Source organism: Peromyscus maniculatus, chromosome 13, assembly GCF_049852395.1.
Source record: "Peromyscus maniculatus bairdii isolate BWxNUB_F1_BW_parent chromosome 13, HU_Pman_BW_mat_3.1, whole genome shotgun sequence".
Lineage (NCBI taxonomy): Eukaryota > Metazoa > Chordata > Mammalia > Rodentia > Cricetidae > Peromyscus > Peromyscus maniculatus.
The window spans coordinates 6,140,371-6,165,885 of NC_134864.1; the positions used below are offsets into that span (position 1 = coordinate 6,140,371).

Consider the following 25,515-nt stretch of genomic DNA (forward strand, 5'->3'; position numbering starts at 1 on the left):
TGGAACTGCTTCTCTCCTCCCACCTTGTTGAGGTGGGGTCTCTTGTTTATGCTGTGCTGCAGACCCAGGCTCGTTGGATCACGAGCTTCCAGGCGGTTCCTTGGTCTCTACCTCCCATCTTGCTGTAGGAGCGCCCAGATTACAAATGTCTGCCATTTACCAAATCCAGCTCTTTTCTGTGGGCTCTGAGGAACAAATTCAGAATGTCAGGCTGGTGTGACCAGCACTTTCCCCCACCGAGTCACATTCCTGACCTTTCTTGCCTTCTCTTATTATTTAGTTATTGTTTTCTGAGTTCCAACTTAGTCCAGGTTCTGTTTAAGTCACTTAAAATACAATGGAAAAGTAAAGAATCAATGCCTACTCCTCGCCAGCTGCTTTTGGTGTGTGATGGAAAATTAATTAGCAAATTAAAAACAGCAGCAGCAACAACAGAACCAAATGAAACAAAAACACAGGACCTCAGAGGGTCAAGCAAACATAATGGGGGGGGGTATCTTATTCTTTGGCCTGCATTACAGTCTACCTTAAGGTGTCCATTTGTTATCAAATACCCCCTCTCCAAATCTCCAAGTGAAGCGTCTCATTTAATTTTGTCATTTCCATAAATCCAATAGCATCTGACGGGGCCAATAGCCTTTTGATGTGCATCTGTGAGATGAAGGAAGAAGAAAGTGGGGGGGAGGAATGGAGGGAGGGAGAAAAAAGAGGGGATGGAAAGAAAGGAAGGAAGTTAAGGATGGATGGAAGAGAGAAATGAAGGAAGGAAGGAAAGAAAAAGACAAAGTAATAGGGGAAAGACCTCTTGTCATTTATGGTGCTCTGTCAACCTCTTCTGTCTCCAAATCTAGAGCAAAAAGAATGTTCATGTTGCATTTATCAGCGTTGTGAGTCCTAGAAGTGGTCTCCAGTGATAACACTCCTGAAAGTGCAGGATGCGATTCAGGGCCGAGGAAGTCACTGTGCTGACCAGATCCAGCACCTGCTCTGGCCCATGATTTTTCCTTATTTTCATCACCCCTCACCCCAAAGGTCATGTGATCTGTCTTCAAGACCTTGAAAAGCAAACAAGACAGGGCTGTTTTGAATGTGAGCAGTGTTCCTGACACGTCCAGATACAAAGGCTTGTCTCCTAGTGGATGCTGTAGACCTTTAGAAGATGGGGCTTTAAGAGAGGTCCCTAGGCCACTGCAGACATGCCCTCAGAAGGTCTCTTTCCCTCCAGTTTTCTAGCTCCAGATGTGTCAGCCTCCTCTGATCTGTTCCCTTGTCATGACCACTAACTCTCTTCACCAGATTCCAAAGCAATGAGGCCATTGACTTCAACCTTTACCCTCCTAATTTGTAGGCTAATTTTGTTCTTTAGGAGACTGTAGTAGGCCCCTAGACCTTAGCACCACTGACTCCATGATGGAAATACCATTTAGGCTGTAAAATTCAGCACATGAACAGCACTACCAGCCAAAACTAAAACAAAGACCTAATCCATCAGTGACGTTCTGAGAAAGTCTCTAAAAGTACTAACGTTGCTTTTTTGCTTCTGCTTCTGGCTAACTGTTCTTGTTAACTGAAGTGGGTCAACCCAGGATATGATTTTTGTGCTTAAAAGCTGATCCTGAGAAAGGCTCAGGGCTACATTGGGATCCAAAACACCCAGTGTAGTTACCGGCCAGCTAATAAAGACTTTCTACTGGCTTTAATCTGTGTCCTGATAGTCTTCTCTGGTGGATACTCATCAACAGAGACTGCTTCAGGCGTGTTGCTATAGCAACGAGAAACAGACTAGTGCAGGTAGCAAACACTTTTTAAATTATATCGTATCCCATAATTGTGAGATCCATTCAATAAAGCATCTTGTCTAAGTCTGTGTCAGAAGCCCCACAGGGGCTTGACTGTTGAGTTGGTTAGATTTGGAACCAACTGAGGGACAGACATTTAGGTGTCCTGGAAGGCTATTTCCAAGAAGGATTAACTGAGGAGGGTGAGCCTCATCCAGAGCAGTGGCACCTTCAGGCAGCAGCCAGACACAAGTGATTCCAAGTTCTGCTTCACTTGCCTGACTTCATTCCTCGATGATGAAAACATCTGCTGTCACAGATGAGTGTACGTCACACAGAGAATGTATGTTTGACGGCTTATTAAACATAGGAATTCATGGATCTGGCGAGATAGCCCAGTTGGTAAAGTGCCTGCTGGGCAAGCATGAAGACCTGAGTTCAATCCCCAGCACCCACAGAAAGATCCAGGAGTGGTGGCATGTACTTGCAATCCCAGAGCTGGAGAGGCAGAGACAAGGAGGATCCAGGAACTTGTTGTCCAAGCAGCCTAGCCTAACCAGGGAGCTCTGGGTGCCAATGAGAGACCATCTCAAAAAACAAGCAAGCAAAAATCAATGTGGAGAGCTGATCTCTGGCCTACACAAATGCTTACACACACATTCAGGTGCATGTACACACACACACACACACACACACACACACACACACACACATTCACACACAAAAATATGAATTTCTGCCTGGGATGCTACTGATGTAATAAGGATATATATATATGTGTGTGTGTGTGTGTGTGTGTGTATATATATATATATATACACACATACACACACACATACATATACACACATAATATATAACATATAGGTGCTATGTGATACATATACTCATATATGTATATTATATAATCTTTACATGCTTAACAAAGCCTATATGAATTTTTGGATGGGATGTCTTATCCAAAGAGACCAGAATCTCGTAACTGGCATCCATTCCTTGCTTACCTAGCTTGATTCTGCTGGACAGACTTCCTTGTGTATGGGCTTGTAGCCCCTAGCTCAGAGCTTACAGCAGCTAGTGCCTGGGTAGAAATGAGGCTACAGGGGCTAGAGTACCAGAACAGCATCCCCTCGTTGGAAAATGTCTTTCCCATCAGGTTACTTTTGGGGCAAATATTTAATTCCCATCTGTGATGGCCTGGCTATTTTCATCTCTGGCATTTGAACCCTGCTGCCCTCAAGGCCCTCTGTGGGACGGTAGTGCTACTAATGCCCCTAATTGTTCACGGCCACCCTACCGTCTCCATTACCTCCATCACCCTTGGCCACCACGCTTTTAAGGGAGGGGCGTCTCATCCCTGGTCAGAAGCCCAGCAACAGCTCTGAGAAGCCACATGGGCCTGGAGTATGTTTTCCTCACCGTGTAGTTACCACACAAGAGTGGTCAGCAATCACTCAGGACGCTTTCTGTGATCTCAAAGTTTCGGTAATTTGGATAAAAGGAAAGAAATGGGTTCTTATTGCCTGGAGCTCTAAAACGGGACAGGGCAAGGTCAGATAGGCCAAATTGAAGGCTGTGTGAATTTTTAATACTTTCTATCTCACTCAGGCACTGAAGCACCACAGAGGCAGGGGAATGCATTCCTCAAAAGCCTACCCTCCCACCTCTTCCCAGCCTTGCTTCATCTACTTGAAGGCAGACATTTAACAGTACAGTTTAAATCAAGTCTTGGAGGACTTTTGAAATGATCTACTTTACATTTCATTGGCTCTGTTTTTTAAAATTCATTCATTCATTCATTCATTCATTCATTCATTCATTCATTCATCTTTGAAATAGGGTCTTGTTATGTAGCCCAGGTTGACCTCAATCTGGAGATCCCAGGGCTGTTTATGGTTGACTCATTTTGTTTATGTTTATGGTTGACTCATTTTGTTTGTTGGTTGGTTAGTTGGGTTTTTTTTTTTGTTTTGTTTTTTGTTTTTTGTTTTTTCGAGACAGGGTTTCTCTGTGTAGCTTTGTGCCTTTCCTGGAACTCACTTTGGAGACCAGGCTGGCCTTGAACTCACAGAGATCTGCCTGCCTCTGCCTCCCGAGTGCTGGGATTAAAGGCGTGTGCCACCACCGCCCGGCAGGTTAGTTGGTTTTTAAGACTGGATCCTACTGTGTAGCTTAGACTGGCTTTGAACTCACCACTGTCATGCCTCAGCCACTCAAATGCTGGGGTTACAGGCCTGTTCCTCCACATTTGGCTCTGTAGCCTCACTGAAATCAATGGCTTGGGTCCATAAACCCACCTGACGGTCAGGGGTCTTCAGGTACGATTGCTGGAGAGTTTAGTCCTCAGGTATTAAGTCTTCACCTCTGTGGAATGTGGTGTGACAGCTGAGCCAGAGCTTTGTGGGTGACATCCACAACAAGCCGTGCGTGGTGGTACATGCCTGTAGTCGCTGTAGTGGGGAGGCAGAAGCAGTGGATTTGGGAGTTCCAGGTTGGTGTGGCTACATAGAAAATGCAAGGCTACCCTGAGCTTCATGGCAGGAGCATGTTTCAAAACAGCCAAGAGCTGCAGACATAGCTCAGTGGTAGAGCATTTGCATTTGCATAGCATTAGCATGGCTATGGTCCTAGGTTCGATCCATAGCACCAAGATTAAAATAGGAGGGGGGAGGGAAGGAGAGAGAGATTGAGCAGGCTTATTTGTGGGTGTGTAAAAGATCAAGTCCTTTAATGCTTTTACAATGGCTTCCGTCACAATCAGCTATTTATTTAATTGTGTGTGTGTGTGTGTGTGTGTGTGTGTGTGTGTGTGTGTGTGTGTGTATGCCTGTGTATGTATGTATGTGTGCACAGGTAATGTGCTGGCTTATCCTTGCACATGTGGAAGCCCTATCACTCCTCACCTTATTTTTTTTTTTTTTTTGTGATATATATTTTTTATTTTACAATACCATTCAGTTCTACATATCAGCCATGGGTTCCCCTATTCTCCCCCCTCCCACGCCCTCCCCTTACCCCCAGCCCACCCTCCATTCCCACCTCCTCCAGGACAAGTCCTCCCCCGAGGACTGTGATCAACTTGGTAGACTCAGTCCAGGGAGGTCCAGTCCCTTCCTCCCAGACTAAGCCAAGTGTCCCTGCATAAGTTCCTGGTTTCAAACAGTCAACTCATGGAATGAGCACAGGACTTGGTCCCACTGCCTAGATGCCTCCCAAACTGATCAAGCCAATCAACTGTCTCACCTATTCAGAGGGCCTGATCCAGCTGGGAGCCCCTCAGCCTTTGGTTCATAGTTCATGTGTTTCCATTCATTTGGCTATTTTTTTTCAATAATTGAGTAAAACTGAAATTGATTATATGCCACAGTCATCCTAGGGACCTCCATGCTATATATATAGCCTCTATGGTTCTATGGGTTGTGGTCTGATTGTTCATTTTATATCTAGAATCCACCAATGAGTGAGTACATACCATAACTGTCTTTCTGGGTTTGGGTTACCTCACTCAGGATGATTTTTTCTAGTTCCATCCATTTGCCTGCAAATTTCATGCTTTCATTGTTTTTCTCTGCTGAGTAGTACTCCATTGTGTATATGTACCACATTTTTTTCATCCATTCTTCCGTTGATGGGCATCTAGGTTGTTTCCAGGTTCTAGCTATTACAAATAGTGCTGCTATGAACATAGCTGAGCATGTATCTTTATGGTATGTATCAGCATTCCTTGGGTATATGCCCAAGAGTGGGATGGCTGGGTCTTGAGGTAGTTCGATTCCTAATTTTCTGAGAAACCGCCATACTGATTTCCACAGTGGTTGTACAAGTTTACATTCCCACCAACAGTGGAGGAGTGTTCCCTTTGCTCCACATCCTCTCCAACATTGGTTGTCATTGGTGTTTTTAATCTTAGCCATTCTAACAGGTGTAAGGTGGTATCTCAGAGTCGTTTTGATTTGCATTTCTCTGATGATTAAGGATGTTGAGCATTTCTTTAAATGTCTTTCAGCCATTTGTAGTTCTTGTTTTGTGAATTCTCTGTTTAGCTCTTTAGCCCATTTTTTAATTGGACTGTTCAGTGCTTTGATGTCTAGTTTCTTGAGTTCTTTATATATTGTGGAGATCAATCCTCTGTCAGATGTGGGGTTGGTGAAGATCTTTTCCCAATCTGTTGGGTGTCTTTTTGTCTTATTGACTGTGTCTTTTGCCCTGCAAAAGCTTCTCAGTTTTGAGAGGTCCCATTTGTTAATGGTTGTGCTCAGGGTTTGTGCTGTCGGTGTTTTATTTAGGAAATGGTCTCCAGTGCCAATGCGTTCAAGAGTGCTTCCTATCTTCTTTTCTACTAAGTTTAGTGTAACTGGATTTATGTTTAGGTCTTTGATCCACTTGGACTTGAGTTTTGTGCATGGTGACAGATATGGATCTATTTGTAATCTTTTACATATTGACATCCAGTTATGCCAGCACCATTTGTTGAAGATACTTTCTTTGTTCCATTGTATAGTTTTGGCTCCTTTGTCAAAAACCAGGTGTTCATATGTGCATGGATTAATGTCAGGGTCTTCAATTCGATTCCATTGGTCCGTATGTCGGTTTTTATACCAGTACCAAGCTGTTTTTATTACTATAGCTCTATAGTAGAGTTTGAGGTCCGGGATGGTGATGCCTCCAAGGGTTGCTTTATCGTATAGGATTCTTTTAGCTATCCTGGGTCTTTTGTTTTTCCATATAAAGTTGAGTATTTTTCTTTCCAAGTCTGTGAAGAATTGTGTTGGGATTTTGATGGGGATTGCATTGAATCTGTAGATTGCTTTTGGTAAGATTGCCATTTTTACTATGTTAATCCTGCCTATCCATGAGCATGGGAGATCCTTCCATTTTCTGATATCTTCTTCAATTTCTTTCTTTAGAGATTTAAAGTTCTTATCAAAAAGGTCTTTCACTTGTTTAGTTAGTGTTATCCCAAGGTATTTTATATTATTTGTGGCTATTGTAAAGGGTGATGTTTCTCTGACTTCTTTCTCAGCCCTTTTATCATTTGTCCTCACCTTATTTTTGAGACAGGCTCTCTCACTAAAACTGGAGCTTTGCCGTGGGTGTGCTCACTGCCACATTTCTTCTTCCCAGGAGTCAGTTTGTGCCAGGTGACTATCATGCCTCTTAGCCAAGGTTGACTTAGCGTAATGGACAGCTGCTTCCCTTGAACTACCCGAGTTCTCACTTGTGGGTAGACGCTCACTTTCATCATGTGCAAAACTGTCACCTAGGCTCGGCCAGGACTCGGTTGTGATAGCCCCTCTTTCTCACTTCTCTTTTAGAATGGGAAGTAGTCTCTGAGTGATGGGTCCACTCAACTGAGGCCTCTCTCCTTGTCAAAGCCTCTGGGGGAAGGCCTGGGTTCCTGGGATGGTCAAGGCCCAGGCCTATGTGGACTTGCATCCTCACACATGGTAAAGGGTGGGACCAGAGCATAGACCCTGTGTGGCCTCCACAGAGTGGCAGACTCCAACTGCTGTCATCAAAGGGGTCTTCCTTGCAGCAGACCAGAGAGCTAAGTCCCTTTAACTATCTTTCATGGTGCAAAGTTATCCAGAGAGGGCAGGACTCTGCTGCGTAATGCTGTGTATCATCTCCATGGGGTAAGAGCTGGATTTAGTGCCTGGGAGAGCAGATGGCTTCCAGTAGCCCTGGGAGTAATAAGATTGGAGAAGGAGCAGTCTGGGAAGATGGAAAAAATCCGTCTTGTACCTGGCCCCCTTGCTTGTGTCCAGCTTCTTTATGGCCAGAGTGGGCACCTCATAGGGTTATAGACATGGGAGCCACTTGCCATGAGAACTGCCTGTTCACCGGAAGTGACAGTCCATTCGCTCCTCTCTAGTGGAATTGTTTGGGATGTACTGGAAGTCTCTCCTGTGACTGTGGTTTCCGGTAGTCCAGAAGCAACTCAAGCTCTGACGGGAATTTCCTGTGCTGATTTTAATCCCTCCTTCTCCTGTCTTGTCAAAAGAGATGATGGATGTTGGGGTAGACTCAGCTGCTTCTCTGGGCCATTACTCCATTTCTGCCTTCGGTATTCCATGCTTGAGGGCAGTATACAGGCCCTACCCACCCCGTACTGCCTCTTGGTGGCATTTGCTTCTTTGGATCTGCAGTACTCAAGCCCTGCTGAACTTGAGAATCATCAAGTTCCTCAGGTCATGCCTCCCTCGGGATCCTGGTCTTGAAGCTCAGCATAGGGTCCTGGGCTTCCTTCTGTGTGTATCATCTACAGTGACGGTCGAGCACTTTCAGGATGCAGTGGAGCTCAGTGTTGACGGGACTAGGAGCATGCCACTGCTTCATGTGGGGCTGGGCAGCAAGACACAATTCCTTCCTCCTGCAGCCCTCCACAAAGCAAACTGAACTGCAGAGGACAAAAGATATCAGAGGTGGGGAGGAGTTATTTTTAATAAAGATTTATCTTATTTTGAATTATGTGTATGTGTGTGGCAGAGTGAGTACATGCACGTGAGTACAGATGCCTACAGAAGGCAGAGACTGCAAGAGCAGCGAACATTCTTAACTGATGGGCTCTCTCTGCAGCCCTAGGTAGGAAGGATTCTAATTGGGATGGTCCATCACCACAGCTGGCTCTTCGAGGGCACACCTGAGACAAGGTGACGGGATCCCGTCTTCCTGAGCTTTGTTCACACTACTAGAGCTAGCAAAGTACCAGAGCCTGGTGCCAAACTAGAACCAATTTTACTCAATATTTTAAAAATGTTTTTCACTGACGTAGAACATACACCACGTGACAGCGACTTCTCCATCACTGCGACAGGATGCCTGACAGGAACAGCTCATAGGACGGAGGGTTTATTTTGGCCAATAGTTTCAAAGTGTTCAGTCCACCGGCGTGGGAAAGCACGGAGGGGTGGCTCAGTCTGTGGTGGTGGACATGTGGCAGCGACTATTCATGCCATGTATGTTAGGGAACGGAGTGCTGGAATCGGGCTGGGCTCTCTCTCGCCTTCAGTCTCACCTCAGGAAGCAACCTGGCACCGATGGCTGGAGGCAGGTGCTTAGAACAGGAGCCTATGTGTGTGGAGGTGCTTTTCAGATCCAGGCCATAACACACAGAGTTTTCCATCCAGACATTTTCAATGCCCACATGTGTCAAGGGCTTTGTAGCGATCACTGGCGGTCACTTCCGGTTCACCCAGTTCTGACAAGTGTTCTCACGGCACATGCATCAGTGAAGCAAAGCCAAGATAGCCTGTGTCTATGGATTTTGCAGAGATCACATGAGTGCCTGTGTTTATCTTAGTGGGGACGAGGACATGAGGAGGAGCCAGCAAGGTCAACACTGTGTCTCACCTGTGAAGCCTGTTTGGTGGCTGGAGCTGGATGGCTTTGCTTATGGCCGCCATCTCCTGGCATTGAGAGATAATGCAACCACCTAGCATTATAAACAAGTCTGCCTGATTAGATGAATTGGGGCATTCTGCCAAGTCTTGGTTAAAATGATAAAACTTTAGACTGCATACCCATACCCATACTATTCTGCCTGGATCTCTACTTCCATTTCCCTCACTCATTATTAATTTTATTTATTTACTTATTTTTCTTTTGTGTGCATGTGTGTGTGTGTGTGTGTGTGTATGTGGTGTGCATCCACATGAGGTCAGAGGTCAACCTCAGGTCTTGTTCCTGAAGAGTTATCTACCTTGTGTTCTTTTTAAATTAAGTTAGTTCTTTGACGAGTTCATACAGGTATGTAATACATTCCAGTTACCTCCTCCCTGACCCTCTCTTATCTCCCTGCACCCCCCCCCTTTTCTGTCCCTTTTTCATAATCGTGACTTTTGGTCTTTTTGTGAGACACAGTGGTTTAATGTGGACCATCTGTGTAATCACTGGATTGAGATTATCTACTGGAGCCTGATGGGGTCATCAGTGTGAACACAACTGGAGGTAATGACCCCCCCCTTTCCTTGATCTGTTCATTTAATTCAGCAGTGATGGGCAAGCCACCCCCCCCCACTCCCTCTTCCATCTTTGTCTGGCTACTAACGGGCTCACTCTTACGCAGTCATCTGTGTTGGTTGAGAGTTCATCATTGCAGATGGCTGTGTCTTAGCCAGGAGGCGGCGTTCTGCGGCCCTTCTCCCTCCTTTCTTGCTCTTACAGTCTCGTGCCCTCTCTCCTGCAGAGTCCCTGGAAGCTTTACGGAGAATGGTAGAAGTATCTTGGTTAGGGCAGAGCACTCACGAATCACTTATTCTCAGCATCTGGTACAGCCAGAAGACTGTTTTGGTCACACAGTTCACTGTTGCCAGAGGCCATGGGGGTCGTGTACCTGGAACAAGTTTCTCAGGGCCGTGTGCCACCTTGTTTTTTGGGACAGGATCGGACACTTGCCTGGAGCTCACAGACCATGCTAAGCTGACCAGCCAGCAGGCCCTGATAAGCGTTTGTTTCCACCTTCCCAGCAGTGAGATTATAAGTCAGTGCTGCTGTGCCTGGCTTTTATGTACGTTCTGGGGATCTAATTGAGGTCCGAGTGCTTGCAAGCACATTGGCTGACTGGGCCATCTCTTCAACTCTTGTGCCCACTTCTAGATGACATTTGCTTATGGGAGGACCCATTCACTGACACCTTTCACTAATAAAGATATTTAAACGGAACTTGGTTGGTTTGGCCAGATGATAGTTTATTCGTTTTTGGTAAGATATGTTTGGATGAATTATGAAAACTTACGAGATAAAGCAAAGAACTAGACTTTAGTAACCAGAAAAATCAATGAGAAAGCCCTTCCTGGCTTCGGTGTCCTCATTTGGACACTACGACAGGTCCCTTGGCCCCTGATGCTTGGCTATTCTCCTAGGCTGGACTGAGGAGGCAGGGGAGGCTGGTACCACAGCTACCACCGGATTTCTTTGCCTTTCTTGGGCATCTATGATGGTAGCAGTCATTCCTTTGCTCTTGCTTTTGGAGACTGGCAGTCTGAGGTCAAGGTAGCAATGTGACCCCACTGAGATTTCTCCCTTTGGCTTGTGGATGGTCATCTTCTCCAGGGATCTTCATGGGATTGCTCCCTCTGTGTATTTCTACGATAGTTATTTGTTTAATAGAGATCAAAACTCAATCTATTAGCTTCATTTTGTCTTTATCACCTCTTTGTTTATGTGTTGTTGTTGTTGGTGGTGTGTATGATAGGTGTATGTGTTCATATGGCTGTCTGCATGTAGGCATGCACATGTGTGTCCATGAACGTGAAGGTCAGAGTTTGACACTGGGTGTCTTCTTCAATCACTCACCCCCACTCTATTTTTTGAGACACAGTCTCTTACAGAACCTGGAGTCTATTGATTTACCAGGCTGGGTGGCCGGTGAGTTCCAGAGATCTATTTGTCTTCACAGCACTGGGATTACAAGTGTGCACCACCAAGCCCAGCTTTTTAGGTGGATGCTGGGGATCCAATCTCAGGGCCTCATGCTCGCATGGCAAGTACTTTACCAGCTGATCCTCAGCCCTTTGGTCATTGCTTTAAAGACCAGATTTCCAAGTAGGCTCATGCTCTGCAGGGGGACGGGACACAAAGAGTCAGGTTTTCAATGTAAAGCGTTAGAAGGACATAATTCAGGTCATAACAGGGACCAAATACAGCATTTTGGAGGAGATAGCAAGGTTGAGCCTTGCTGGCAGGAAGCAGGAAGTAGTTTGTAGGCCTGGAGCGCAGGTCTTGCCCTCCAGGATCTGAGATCCTTCAAGGAAGGCATCTGCCCAAGGCCCTTTTGTCCCACAGGGTCAACCCTTATCCTGTCTGTGATAATCAGCATCGCAGATACTTTGCCTTGCCTCTCTGCCTCTCAGGACCAATATGTGATTACCGCTACAGCACATCCAAGTCTTCTACCCAAGATCCAGTGTCTGGCCAGGCTCGGAGTCTTCAGTGCTGTGATACCATGCAGTCTCAGCTCAGAGTTCCCAGCACAGCCCCCAGGCAGCAGGCTGCAGCAAGTCTTCTCCCGCCTGGGGTTTTCTCTGTAGGTACACGTTGAGCCCATGATGAAACTACGTCTGTGTCAGAACCTGTACCAGTCACTTGACAGCACGTGCTTTGATTCTACCCTTGGAAATTTAGCTCTAAGTCAGGACGTTCCAGGGTCCCTCATGGCCTTTGGACAGACACAGGCATCCCTCACGTGGGAGCTGCAGTTGGTACCCCAGTGTCTTCACATTTCTTTATTTCCAATCCTTTTTAGTGTGCTTGATTTTTTTTCCTATTTAGGTTTTAGGCTTTGTGTTCTGATTCCTTGATTCATCTGAAGATTCTTGCTGCCTCCAGTGCAGGTCAGGGAATGAAAAGCCTGGATTTGCTGGCTCTGTCTACAGGTGCAGGCACAAGAGTGTGGGGTAGGGAAGGGATCATAGGGGGCCGGGATGCTGTGGTCCTAGATCTGTTCTTATGGGTGATCTTGCGATTCCTGACTCCCTGCCTGAGTTTTTGGTAGGATCTCCTTTCACAGCTTCCTTACTCACACAAAGAAGCCATTGTTCCCAATTCTTTTGACCTTTGTTACCTGTTCTGCATTTGGGGTATTTGAGCTAGGGACCTCTGTCTGACAGCTTTTGCCCTCTTTGCTGAGGGCTTTTCTCTCTACACTGAAGATACCATCTATAGGAATTGCCATGAAAATCCAGTCCTGCTTCCAGGGCTTGTTTAAATGTCTGTCTCTACAGAAATATTCCTTGACACCCATCCTTCCTAATCTCCAACTCCTTTATATTTGTATATCCCATGCCATCAATTTTATGTGTGTATAGATATGTATGTAGAGGCCAGAGGTCGACGCTTCTCAATTTCTCTCTACCTTATTTATTATTATATATGTATGTGTGTGTCATGTCCATGCAGGTGCCAGCCAAGGCCAGAAGAGGGCGTTGGATCCCTGGAGCTTGAGTTACAGGTGGTTGAGAGCTGCCTGATATGGGTGTTGGGAACTGAACTCCTGTCCTATGGAAGAGCAACCAGCACTGTCAGCCATTGAGCCAGATCTCTAGCCCACCCACCTTATTTCTCGAGACTGGTTCTCTGAACGAACCTCCACCTTGCTGATTCAGTTTGACTGGCTGGCCAGTGAACTCCAAGGATCTTCTTGTTTCTGTCCCTCTAGTTCTGGGATTACTAAGTGCATACACCCTACACCTGGCTTTTATGGGGATGTTGGAGATTCAAGCCAGGCCCTCATGCTTTCCAGGCAAACAATGGGTTGACGGAGCTGTCTCTTCAGTTATCAGATTTGAAACTACACTTTCCTGTTTCTACACGTCTATAGCCTGTACTCCACATATGAGCATAAACTGAAAATAATAGCCAATACTCAAAGGCTCCCCAGTTAGAACAAGGGCATCCCATTGGTGGTGAGTCATTTAAAGCTGAAAGCTACCCACTGGCCATTCTTACGTCTTCTCTTTTAGTCTAGTTTTATAAAGACAAAAAAGTGTAAAGGGGACTTACATGGAAGTAACTGTAAATTAGCAAAGCTGGTCCAGCTCACACTCTTAAGCCCTGCATAGACAACTCAAGGCTGAATGAAAGATAGAGTTGGGAAGGTCTACAAATCTGTAAAAGAGCAACACCAGTTAAATCACTTCCATTTAAGAGTGTTTACCTAATCTTAATTAAGGCTTTCAATTCATTAATTAATCTCATCATCATATTTCATAATGAGCATTTCCCATCTCATTTGTGGTTTTTAAAATGGGCCACTAACTGTAGAAATTAGATTTTCCTATAAATTAATACTAGTGGCAAGCCAAGAGTGGAGATCCAGAATGCTTACCTCATTAGCATTTAATAATTACCTTCTTAGCATCTCTGCATACTCAGGCATGGCTCATCCCTGTTCACTTGCTAAAACTGCTCCTGCATGGTGTGAAGTTTTCTTTCTTTTTTTTTTCCTTTTTGTATTCCTTCTCTTCAAAGAAGCTTAGAGAAGGAGGCGGGGCTGGGATGGCTTTGCCTATAAAGCCCTCCCTCCTCCGGTGGGAGAAGAGACAAGCAGGCTCTTTGGGGAGAGAGAAGCTCTTGGCTGATTGAGCAGATCCACGGTATGTTCTCAGCTTTTGCTTTCTCCCCTCTGTGAGTGCTGCCCTGGCTGTGGCTTGTGCAGTCTGTGTGATGAGTTTGGAACCTCTGCTCAGGGCATCATTTTCTGCGGAGATTTGAGATTTGCCCTGTGGAGACAGGGGCAAGCTGCTGCTTCACAGATTTTCTCCTCTCCCTTTGAGTTGATTTATAAATGTAGGGATTTCTTCTAGAATTTCTGGGGCCTGATTTTAAAATATGATTGCATGTTCCTTTTCCTGAGCGACCATAAAAAAAAAGTCCCCAAATTAGCTATAGCAACAACTCCACTTCTTTATTGGGAATTGGAATAAACTAAGTTTATTTCAACACTGTTTTGAAATGGAATAAACTCAAGAAGGGATGTATTCAAGTAGCAAATTTCTTTTGCTTGTAAAAGAAGGAAAGTGGGCTCCGCTTGTCTTTCCTCATTGTGGCTTCTGGACCTCTCAGCTGATTGGAAGGGCATCGCTTGTGTTAGTTAGGAGTCAGTGGGCAAGCAGAGGGGCTGGGTGAATAATTAAAATGTCGTTTCTAGTTCACGGTAAGACTTCAGCGGACGTTCTTGATGTTAAGACTGTGGAGTGTCGGGTGCCCTTTGCATGCGTCCTAGCTACACTAACGCAGTTGTCCTCACAGCGGCAGGAGTTCTCCCTCCTCAGAGTCTTGGGAGTGGAAGGGAGGTCCTTTTGACATTGTGACTTTGTGTCTATCCTTCTCTAAAGTTTGGGGTGAAGTTTTCCTCACCTAGGACTATATTTCTTGCATGAATTGGTGTTCTTCTTGGCACCTGTGAAGGCAGCAGGTTCCAGCCCCCTCTGAGATGTTCCTGCTGCCTGTCTCATTCTAGAAGGCTCTTGGCAAATAGCACTTTAAGTACTGTCTGCTGCCCACCCATGTCTCACCTCTGCTCCTTAGAGCAGGGCACAGGGTGTGGGGAAAACCAAATCATCTTTTCTTATTTTTATTTTTTTGGTTTTTGAGACATGGTCTTTCTATGTAGTCCTGGCTGTCCTGGAGATTGATATGTAGAAAATGTTGACCTCAAACTTGTAGAGATCCTCCTGCCTCTGCCTCCCAAGTGCTGGGATCCCGGGTGTGGGCATTATGTCCGCTGCGACCAATAATCTTAAACATCCACAAAAATTTCCATTCTGCCAGTTTTTACTCATCTGTTTAAACATATTGCAATTAGAAAAATAGGAAAATGTCTTCAACAACAATGATAAATTAAAAAAATCTTTGTCTTTTTCAATAGTGAATGACAGATAAGGGCCGAGGCGGATGTTACCCCTATAGCCTGTGCACCTCTGCACACACTTCTACAGTGTTAGTGCCAGAATGAGGATGCAGAGATGTTCCTGGGTATATGTGTCCCCTGTATCTGAAGTCTCTGCAAGTGTCACCCTCCCCATTACAGTGAATAATTGATGGGAAGGAAGAGAGGAGCAGGCTGGAGTTTGGTGCCAGGCCCTCGGGAGCATTCCCAGAACACGAACAACAGCCTCTTCCCACTGGAGCTATACAAGAGCATCTTTCTTATTTGTGTCCATCTTTCCTGAAAATGGTACCCGAAGACCAGTTTGGTTACTGTGAGAGTCAAGCTGAGAGGCAGTTCTAAAAACATGCCAAATATCATTATTGTGTGAAGACAATAGCATCTTGTCTGATTTTCATGTGTGTCTGGTCCAGAGAACGCAAGAATATTCCATCTCTAATGATGTCATACATTGAAAAAATTATTCCTAAGCAGTAATAAAAGTCACGGGGTGCTGGTGAGATGGCTCAGTGAGGAAGGGTGGCTTGAGCCAAGCCTCAGGATTGGATTTAATCCCTGAACACGTTATGTTGGAAAAAGAAAATCAACTTCTGCAAGTTGTCCTCTGACCTCCATATGTGTGCTGTATATACACACACCACACACACCATATACACCTCACACATACACACCACACTGCACAACATATACCACACACACACCACACCTTATACCTATCGCATCCATCACACACACAACACACATTATATACACCTCACACATACACACCACACTACACAACATATACCACCCACACACACACCACACCTTATACCTATCGCATCCATCACACACACACCACACACACACACACACACACACACCACACACATTATATACACCTCACACATACACACCACACTGCACAACATATACCACACACACACACACACACCACACCTTATACCTATCGCATCCATCACACACACAACACACCTCACACACCACACCCACACCAAACTCATCCCACACCCCACACCACACACTCTCTTTCTCTCCCCCCTTTTAAAAATCCGCAGTAGCCAGACTCTTATTTAACAACGACAACATAAGCTTTCTAATGTTTACATTTGGTAGTGTATCAGCATAGCAATAATGACAATCCCTACCTCCTCAAAGAGGCATTGAAGTGGCACAAAGCTCCTTACTGTTTCAAGGCTGGGCTGTGGGACGGCCTGCTTGGGTTGGAACCCTGCATTTTCTCCTTATCAACTGTGGGACTCTAGGAAAGTCTGCTTCTCTGTTTTGTTGTCCTCATCCGTATCAAGGACTCTCATGGGAAGGTTGTCAAGAGCTCAGCTCAGCCTGGCACACAGTAGGCATGCAGCAAAGCTGCTCTTTATTTCTGGCATCTGCAAGTGTCCCTGTGCTGGAGGAGTGGGCGTTTCACGTTCTCGGATGAGGAGATTGCATTCATTGTTCAAGAGTTGAAGTTGTCTGGGGAAGAACACTGATCTGAAATTTATCTGAGGCTGCCTCTTCAGGTCTCAGCAACTATAGGCTGTGCTTTTGAAAGATTTGATTAGATGGTCTGTGAACTTTTTAGTGCCGTCTAAGAAGAATGTTCACTGTCTAACCTGTAACATTCCAGTGTGGACCGGAAGTTCCCCAATCGTGGTTCAGAACACAGCAGTACCTGTAAGGTTATCCCCAGGGCACAGGAAGGTGAGTCTAGAGCAGTGGTTCTCAACCTGTGGGTCTTGACCCCTTTGGGGATCACATAGCTATCCTGCATATCAGTGGAAAAATCACTGATATGAAATTGCAATGAAATAGTTTTTATGGTTGGGGGGTGGGTCACAACAACATGAGGAATTGTACTCAAGGGTCCCAGCATTAGGAAGGTTGAGAACCACACATTTAGAGTCTCAGATTAGTCTCTGTGTTGAGTGATGTAAACTGCTGCTGCCTGAGTAGGAAGTTGGAGGAACTCCTGTCTTTGGCTTAGAGCCACCCCCTTCTTCCTGGGGAAGGGATGGAGCATCTTTATGGCATACTGTGAAATTGTAGGAAATGTAGATACATTCAAAGAGCCCACCTTGATTCTATTTTTTTCTTTTCTTTTTTAACTGAGATAACCTGCCAGTGGACACAAGGAACCCATTAAATGTACCAGATTCCTCAGAAGTCTCTGAAAGGACTGTAAATCAAAATAATTGAGATATGGGAGGAAATATAGAGCCCAAACTTTCACACTTAAATAAATCCTAGAACTGGCTGAACCCCACCCCCGTGGGCGTGGCTTTAAGGCACACTCAGGACCCCGCCCCCCGTGGGCGTGGCTTTAAGATGCCCTCACTGAAACTGTGGTGAAAGAGAGAGCTTCATTCAGCATGCTGTAGGAAGCAGGCACGTTTGTCTGGTGTCCCAGGAACTACCTGAGTGCAGTTGTAGGTATCACGCAGTAGGAACCATAGGTGTTCCATAATTAGAGCTGTAGGAATTATAAAGTTTACCATGGATGCTTATGACCATGAGACTCAGGATGTTAAGACATTTTTCTTTTAATTTACCATCATGTTGGAAAAAATACTGCAGAGCAGTGCCATGTGTCTTTTGCTCACCCCCTCCAACTGGTGGCATCCCACATAACTACTGGATTTTACCAAACCCAGGCCCGGGAACTGATGAGGGTACCGGCCGCAGACATCACTGAAACTCCCCACAATTTTTCATGCACTCATTAGTGTGTGTAGTTTTATCACATGACTATCAAGTTTTGGAATTGTCCCATCTGTAGAAAAGTCCCTGGTGCTGTTCTTCATAGCCACACCTACCCTCCCCATCCACCTGTCCCAGCTGTAGTTCTTACACTGGCCTCTGCATGGGGCCTGGGGTGGCCTTGGTGCACTTTCCCAGCTCTTCAGAGCTTACAGTTGGCCATGTTCTTCTGTGGTTGGAGGAAGCCTTCACAGCCCAGTCTCTTTCTCTTATTTTTTTCCCATTCACTTCTTTCTGTTTGCTTCCTTTCTTTGTGTTACAGAATCATTTACTTAGCTTAGCTTCCAGGGGATTTATCCTGTCCACGTTTCCTGCATGTAGGACCTTTGCCTTTAAAGTGATGGTTCCTTACAGAAATCTCTATGATCACCGTGTGTCACCAGTGATTGCCACAGCTGGGCCACCAAGAACACAGACACAGGAGCTCCCATCCCTGTTGGATGGATTGGAGTCTGCATGCAGAGCCTCACTGTGTTCTGCCTTCCTGGCTCTCTTCTGGAATTAGTGTTGATCATGCAGGATACTGTGGACAGCCATCTGTGGCCAGCTCATGTGATTTCTCTGGTTTGACCTCACAATGATTTGAAGTTGGCCATCATTTGATGCTGGTCATATGATGCTGCTGGTTTTTGCCATTTCTATGAGGGTACCAGCTTTCTGTAGAAATGAGGACCAATAGCAGTTCTGAAAGGCACTCTGCTGTGGATGATTGATTGATAAAGTGCTATTTGAGCCAGTAGCCAGGCAGGAAGTATAGTCGGGACAAGGAGAGAGGAGAATTTTGGGAAGTGGAAGGCTGAGGCAGAGGGAGACACTGCCAGCCTCCGCCATGACAAGCAACATGTAAGATACCAGTAAGCCACGAGCCATGTGGCAAGGTATAGATTTATAGAAATGGCTTAATTAAGATATAAGAACAGATAGCAAGCAGCCTGCCATGGCCATAGAGTTTACAAGTAATATAAGTGTCTGTGTTTACTTGGGTCTGAGTGGCTGTGGGTCTGGCTGGTGAGAGAGATTTGTCCTGACCATGGGTCAGGCAGGACCAGAAAAACTTCAGCTACAGCACTCTACTCACAGATCTTGCATTTAGCTCTGAGCTACCATACCCCCTCTTTCCCTCACAGTTGTCTTTGTGACCTGTTATGAATCTGAAGAAACATAATCTTGTGTGAGATCACCCATGCCCAGGGGAGGCTGTAATCAGAAAACAACAACATGATTTCCAGGAAACAAAAACAAAGAACTGTAATCAGAAAACAACAATATAATTTCCAGAAAACAAAAACAAACTTGAGTTTGCACATAGGAGACTTTATGATCAATATGAAAATTTTAGACCCATTTCTAGCCAGAATCAATATCAACTATTAACCCTGATAAATAAGGGACAAAGGCGTAAATGTGGTACAGAGAGAACAGCATTGATGCTGCCCATAGAGTTTACTTTACAGGGTCCAAAAATATAATGAAAACAGAATCAAGCTTGTAGCATTGGAGGTAAGCACAGGTCAAGCTGTCCGTGTGTGTGAACTCTCTGCAAAGACCCTCGCACCGATACCAACCTCCTAGAATGCACACTTCTTGTCATGCTCCATTGAAATCTTCCCCATGGTGTTTTCTGATGCTGATGGATGAGTCCAGGGTGGACCAGCCAGGAAGGAAGGCCATGCCTGCCAGGAAGGCCAAGAGAGCCACCTGGGAGAGTAGAAGATGCAGAAATGACCATTAGTAGGGAGATAATATTTCTTCTCAAAGAAGAATAAATATGTGTAACAAAAAGAAGAGCTGAATCATATGATGGGTCAAAGTCAGATAAAGTTGGGTGCTGTAGTAAAGTGGGGTGATAAGTGTCATGGTAATTGGCAGACAGGAGCACCAATCACCATTTTAAAGGTTAGTGATGAGAATGTAGGTTACTTGTGAGTTCTTTCCCCCTTTTCTATAGTTAACTCTGAGTCAGGCACTTAGGGGGGCTTGCCCTGGGGTTACACTGTGGAGCTCGAGTGGTATTTGGTAGTCTTGTGGCCATTCTTGGCATGATATTATATTAAAAGAATAATTATATTTGATAAATCAAGAGTACCGGTAGTGACTGTTAAATTAAAGGGTGCAGTGGTAGACAGGCTTCTGAGAGTCCCCTAGGATGCCCACCTCCCAGTATCTTACAGCCCCTCTCCTTGAGTGTGGGCTGGACCTAAAGTTTTGCTGCCCATCAAAAGAATATAAAGAATGTAATAGGTTGTCACTTTTATGGTTGGATAATACAAGATTGTGAATTTGTCTTGCTATCATGCTTTCTGTTACTTTCTTAGCCATTTGTTTCAATAAAGCAAGTTGCCAAGTTAGAGAGATCACTATGGTCAAGTCATCATGATGGAGAGGCCCACAGAGACCAGTCTCCATTTGGAAAGGCCCACTCAGAGCAGTCTCCATGTTAGAGAGGCCCACAGAGACCAGTTTCTATGTTGGAGAAGCACACAGAGACCAGTTTCTATGTTGGAGAGGCCCACACAGATGAGTTCCTATGTGGGAGAGGCCCACACAGATGAGTTCCTATGTTGGAGAGGCCCACATAGATGAGTTCCTATGCTGGAGATTCCACATAGATGAGTTCCTATGTTGGAAAGGTTCACAGAGCTGAAACTTGATGGTGTTCTTAGGCTCACAGCTGAGAAAAGACAGAGACCCTCAGCCTAACAGCTCTACTCCTGCTAATAACAATGCTCTTCATTGAGTCTAATGGGTGACACCCCTCTACCCCACTCACGGAGCCCCTCACTTCTCTTACCAGATCTTCTGCACTTGCTCCCTCTGCTTCTGGTCCTTTAGGATGCAAATCTATTTAGGTTCTTCCAAGAACTTATGTAGTACCAGCCCTTCCCAACACCTTCCTTTCCATCATGCACCTCTTTCGCTGTTCTTAGAAGGTCCCAACACGAGTTCAGTGGGAATAGTTCAGATCTGACACTGATGCCACTTGACCACCGTGCCAAGTCTGATGTAAAGACATTGTCTTTGACCTTCACCATAAACCCACGGGGCTAGGCACAGCCCCAGGAACGAGGGACTGAGACATGAGAGGCTATGTTAGCTGATGATAGTCATGGAGCCCAGCCTCAGTCTGGTTTTTATTCAGACCCACAGCCATTGCTTTGGCTTTTTTCTGTACCGTGGTAGCTTTTTCTTCCTCTAGTGTTATGTTAGATTAGTAGATGTTTCTTAGGTGTGTTCATTTGACTTTCTCTTGACATATGGTTTTCATTGCTATGGGAAAGTGTGTCTTCCATTCCTCTATGAATCCTGGAAGTGAAGGACACCAGGGCTTTCATGCTTCATTCTTATCCCTATGACTTAAAAAAGTATTTTTATGTATGTGTATGTGTGTGTGTGTCTGAATGAATGTATGTGCACTCTATGTGAACAGTGCCCATGGAAGCCAGAAGGAGCCATCAGATTCCTCTGGAACTGAAGTTACAAATGGTTGTGACCCTGTTCCTGGAAGCTGAACCCAGGTCCCCTGCAAGGGCAACAAGTACTCTTAAGCTTTGAGCCATCTCCCCAGCTCCCTCCTCTATGATGTTTTGGAAGCAGAATAGGGTACTGAGCAAAGCTCACAAATTGCATGAATCCATCCTCATCAAAACCACCACTCAGTCTCTAGGGCACCTTCCATGCTGTTTTCCTAGTGGAGTCTCATTCATGATGTGGTCATCTTCATGAGTTGGCCCACATTAGGCAGTGCCTGTCATTTTTTTCTTGACTTCATTGTCCTATTGCTCTCCAGAGTTCCATGATTGAGAGAAATACACTCATGTGGAGCAAGAGATAAGCCAAGAGGCCCTGGACTTGAAACTCACATTCAAAGAAGTGTTCTGGATGGCAGAGCACCAGTACCTGCTCTAGAAAGAAACAGCGTCCAAGAAGCATCTCTGGTGAGCCTTCAAGAGCTTGCGAATCAAATAGCATGGGTATGTTATGCCATTCTGTGTTATACTGTGTTAGAACCTTGGGGTTATGAATCCTGCCTTTCAAGGTCTGTGTGAAAGTTTAATTCCCAGTTGTAGGACAAGCTGGCATGAACAAATGCCTCAGCTTTAAACTATCTCTAAGTGATTTTTTTCCTTGAGTGAAGTAGTAGCTCCCTCTCCATTCCAAGAGACAAGAGCTACAGAAATTTTTCTGTCCACCTGTGCAGTTATATGACCAGAACAAATAGATAGAATGGACCAAGGGCTTCAGGGCAGATGTTTGCATCTATATTCTTATACAAAAGGAAACTTTTTAGAACCACAAATAAAAAGCCTGATGAAGATTGCTTTGCTCCTATTAATATGGAGAGAGACCCTGAGGGGACTCTTTTGAAGTTATATCTCTGGCTGCTGAGTGAGCCCCCCAAAAACCTGTGTTCTTGGGTAGACTTGTGGTTCTCTTAAACCATTTTATTTTCAATTGCTCATCTCTTCCATCGACCCTCGAGATGCCCTCTGGTCCCTGTACTGTTATTGTTAACATTATTATATTCTGATATTTACTCTGGACTTTGGTTTCCCCTGATCTGTTACTTTTCTTTCCCAAGACTCAAACTTGATACTTCCTCTGTAGAGCAAACGACCCATGATGACTTTCTCTCTTCCAGCTCTGCTTTCCTCTCTTTGTGCTCTGGAGACAGAGACCTTTGTGTGGCCATCTTCACTCTTTCCACCTCCTGTCTCCTGGAGGAGAGGGGTTATCTTCACCTCATCCAGCTCCAAGATGTGTTCCTTTTCATTAAAGATTGTTTTCCAGGTGGCATACATGATATATTTAATTTGGGAAAACATGAAAAGTTAAAGAATAAAATTAAAATCATGCATAGCCCCCCCTTCTGCCCACACAACAGTGGCTAGCACTTTGATGGATCTGGATCCACATGTTTTTGAGTGTTGTGTGTGATGCATTTGATGGTTGCCTTAACAGCAAGCATGCTGCCTGACTTGCCTGTGTAGGGAAACTGTGTCCGGAAGCATTCATTTAAGGTCACAGGGATAGCACTTGAGCACAAGTACAGAAATCAGAACTTTTTTGTTACTTCCTTCACTTTGATCTTTTGCTACATGCAAGAAGCCCTAGCAATTTCCCATATCATCAGGACTCCCCTGTCACCACATCATCTTCTCATCTATTCTGGGAGAAACATTCTCCTGGTGATGGAAACATAGGTTGTTTCCAGTTTTTCCTGTGGCAAGTAACTCACTATTGAACATCTTCCAAATGTAACTCTGTGTGTGTGTGTGTGTGTGTGTGTGTGTGTGTGTGTGTGTGTGTACAGGATCTCACACTCATGTGTATGTGGGTGCACATGTACACACATATGGATGTCAGAGGACAGTCTGTGGTGTGAACCCTCAGGCAATCCTCAGGCATACTTCACCTTCTATTTGAGACAAGGTCTCATTGGCCTGGAACTTCACCAAAGTTCTTCACCATCTGCTTGTCTCTGCTGTGAGTATCCTGCTCTTGGTGTGATCAGAGCACACCATCACAGCCAGCATTGTAACGGGCTTTCTTGGGACCTGGACTCAGGTCTTCACACTTGGGAGGCAAGCACTTCACCAACTGTGCCATCTCCTCAGGCCCTGGAATACCATCTTTTTATTGTTTGGTAGCTCAGTTGGTAGAGCATGAGACTCTTAATCTCAGGGTTGTGGGTTCATGCCCCATGTTGGGTGCCAAATGTAGCTGTATGTTTCTCAGGTCCCACCTGGCCCCCCATGGTCCAGACAAATCTCTCTTACCTGTGGTCCTGCAGCCACTCAGACCCAAGTAAACACAGAGAGGCTTATATTACTTACAAACTGTATGACCTATGGCAAGCTTCTTGCTAGCTAGCTCTTATAACTTAATCCATTTCTACTAATCTATAAGTTGCCACGTGGCTGAGGCTTACTGGTACTTTCACATCTTACTTCTCCTGGTGGTGGCTGGTATCTTTTCTTCTCTCTGTATCTATGCTTTCCCACCTGCCTCTAAGCTGCCTTGCTGTAGGCCAAAACAGCTTTATTTATTAGCCACTGTGAGCAACACATATTCACAGCATACAGAAAGACATCCGACAGCATTTGAGAATGCCATGCATATGATATGTTTTAACCTAATCCACCCCCATGCTCTCCTTTAACTATTCCAACACCCTTCCCTCTTGTTCTCTCCCAGCTTATGTACTTTTAGAAACTCTCACCAAGTCTGCAACCATGCTGCCAGTATGTTCATGGGTGTCGGACCATCCACTGGGGAGTAGACAAGCTACCAGGGGATGCATTGCAGATGAAAACTTAGTTTAACATCTAGATTCCCTAAAGCCAATAATGATCATTCTTAAAGTTTGCTATGCTGTTTGCGAGACCTAAGCTTGCTATGTCATCACTAATGATTGCAGGAACTAAAGACGTTTTTCCCCTACCTTCCACCCCTGATCCTCACCCCCACTGTCGGAGAGTGTCTGCCCCTAACCCTCTTCCCAACACACAAGACTGCCTTCCATAAGTCTCCCTGTTGGTGCCTCATTGTTGGTGAACTTTTCCTGTTTGGTTACAAGGAGGCTGAACAGTACTTATGTTGATTAGAGATTGTATCCCCTGTCATGGATTTAGATTTCAGTCTTTGGCCCATTTTTTCTGGCAGGTTCAGGATTACTAGATGTGGGCAGGCATTGATTGGACATGTTGCTGCCCGCCCCAAGGCCCAGCTTTCTTTCCTTCTGGCCTTTCTGGTTTTTGTCAGTCTTTCCAGTTCCCTCTCCTTTGGGTGAGTTTAAGCCTCTTTTCCTTTCCTGTGGCTCCCCTAGGGCCCTCTTTTCTCAGCCTCTCTCTGGCCCCTGGGAGCTCTCTTCCGGTCTTTTCTCTTGGGACTTCTTCCAAAAGCTTGTTTTATTTTTCACACCGGAATGTGTCTGGAGGATCAGTAAACGTGCACCTGTACCATGTGTTACATGAGACGTCATAAAAAGTGCCTGGATTCACATGGATTCATGTGGTCAGCTGACCTCAGACAAGGATTAGCGACCAATGCCCGAAAGAGACGGGAGAGGCCTGCGGGCTGCCTGCCGGCTGCACAGCTTCCATGGTTTGGCGGAGATGCGGTCTCCAACGCAAAAACACACCTTTTCCTTTACAGGGCAGTAAAGTTTCTCATTGCAAAGCAAGTGAAATTGCTTCTCGACCGTCTGGGCCCCACTCAGAAGCAATTTGCTGTATGGAGGGCATCTCGAATGCATTGCAGGATTGATTTGCGGTTTTACAGTAATGTATGTGAAGTACCTATTAATACTCTGTGCGGCTCTTTGAAATGCCTGGTAGGGGAGAAGTAAGAGAGATGTTTAGTACTTTAACCAGTTTGGGCTGTGCATGCCGAGTGGATTCCAGGAGAGTTCCCAAGATCTGTGGCTCTGAAGTAGGGCACAGTCCAGGATGCACGTGGTCCCTAGAGGAGAAGACAGTGAGGAGTGTGGGTAGTGATTTTGTTCTAGAAATGTCCCGTTTGCTGCATTTACAGGTCATATGGTCTGGGTTTTGTCTGGAGCTTGGGATGCAGGTCAGAGCTTAGGAG

The 25,515-nt window shown here is 45.3% G+C and overlaps 1 protein-coding gene across 1 annotated transcript in view; it reads left to right on the forward strand.

Annotated features, from left to right (window-relative positions):
• The first annotated feature begins 21,722 nt into the window (after positions 1-21,722).
• The window catches only part of Trpm8 (transient receptor potential cation channel subfamily M member 8), an 82,948-nt gene continuing 79,155 nt past the window's right edge, over positions 21,723-25,515 (forward strand). The window contains exon 1 of the mRNA XM_006988644.4: positions 21,723-21,899. Within this exon, the coding sequence (XP_006988706.4) occupies positions 21,896-21,899 (4 nt within the window). The 5' untranslated portion in view covers positions 21,723-21,895. The remainder of the gene's footprint in view (positions 21,900-25,515) is intronic.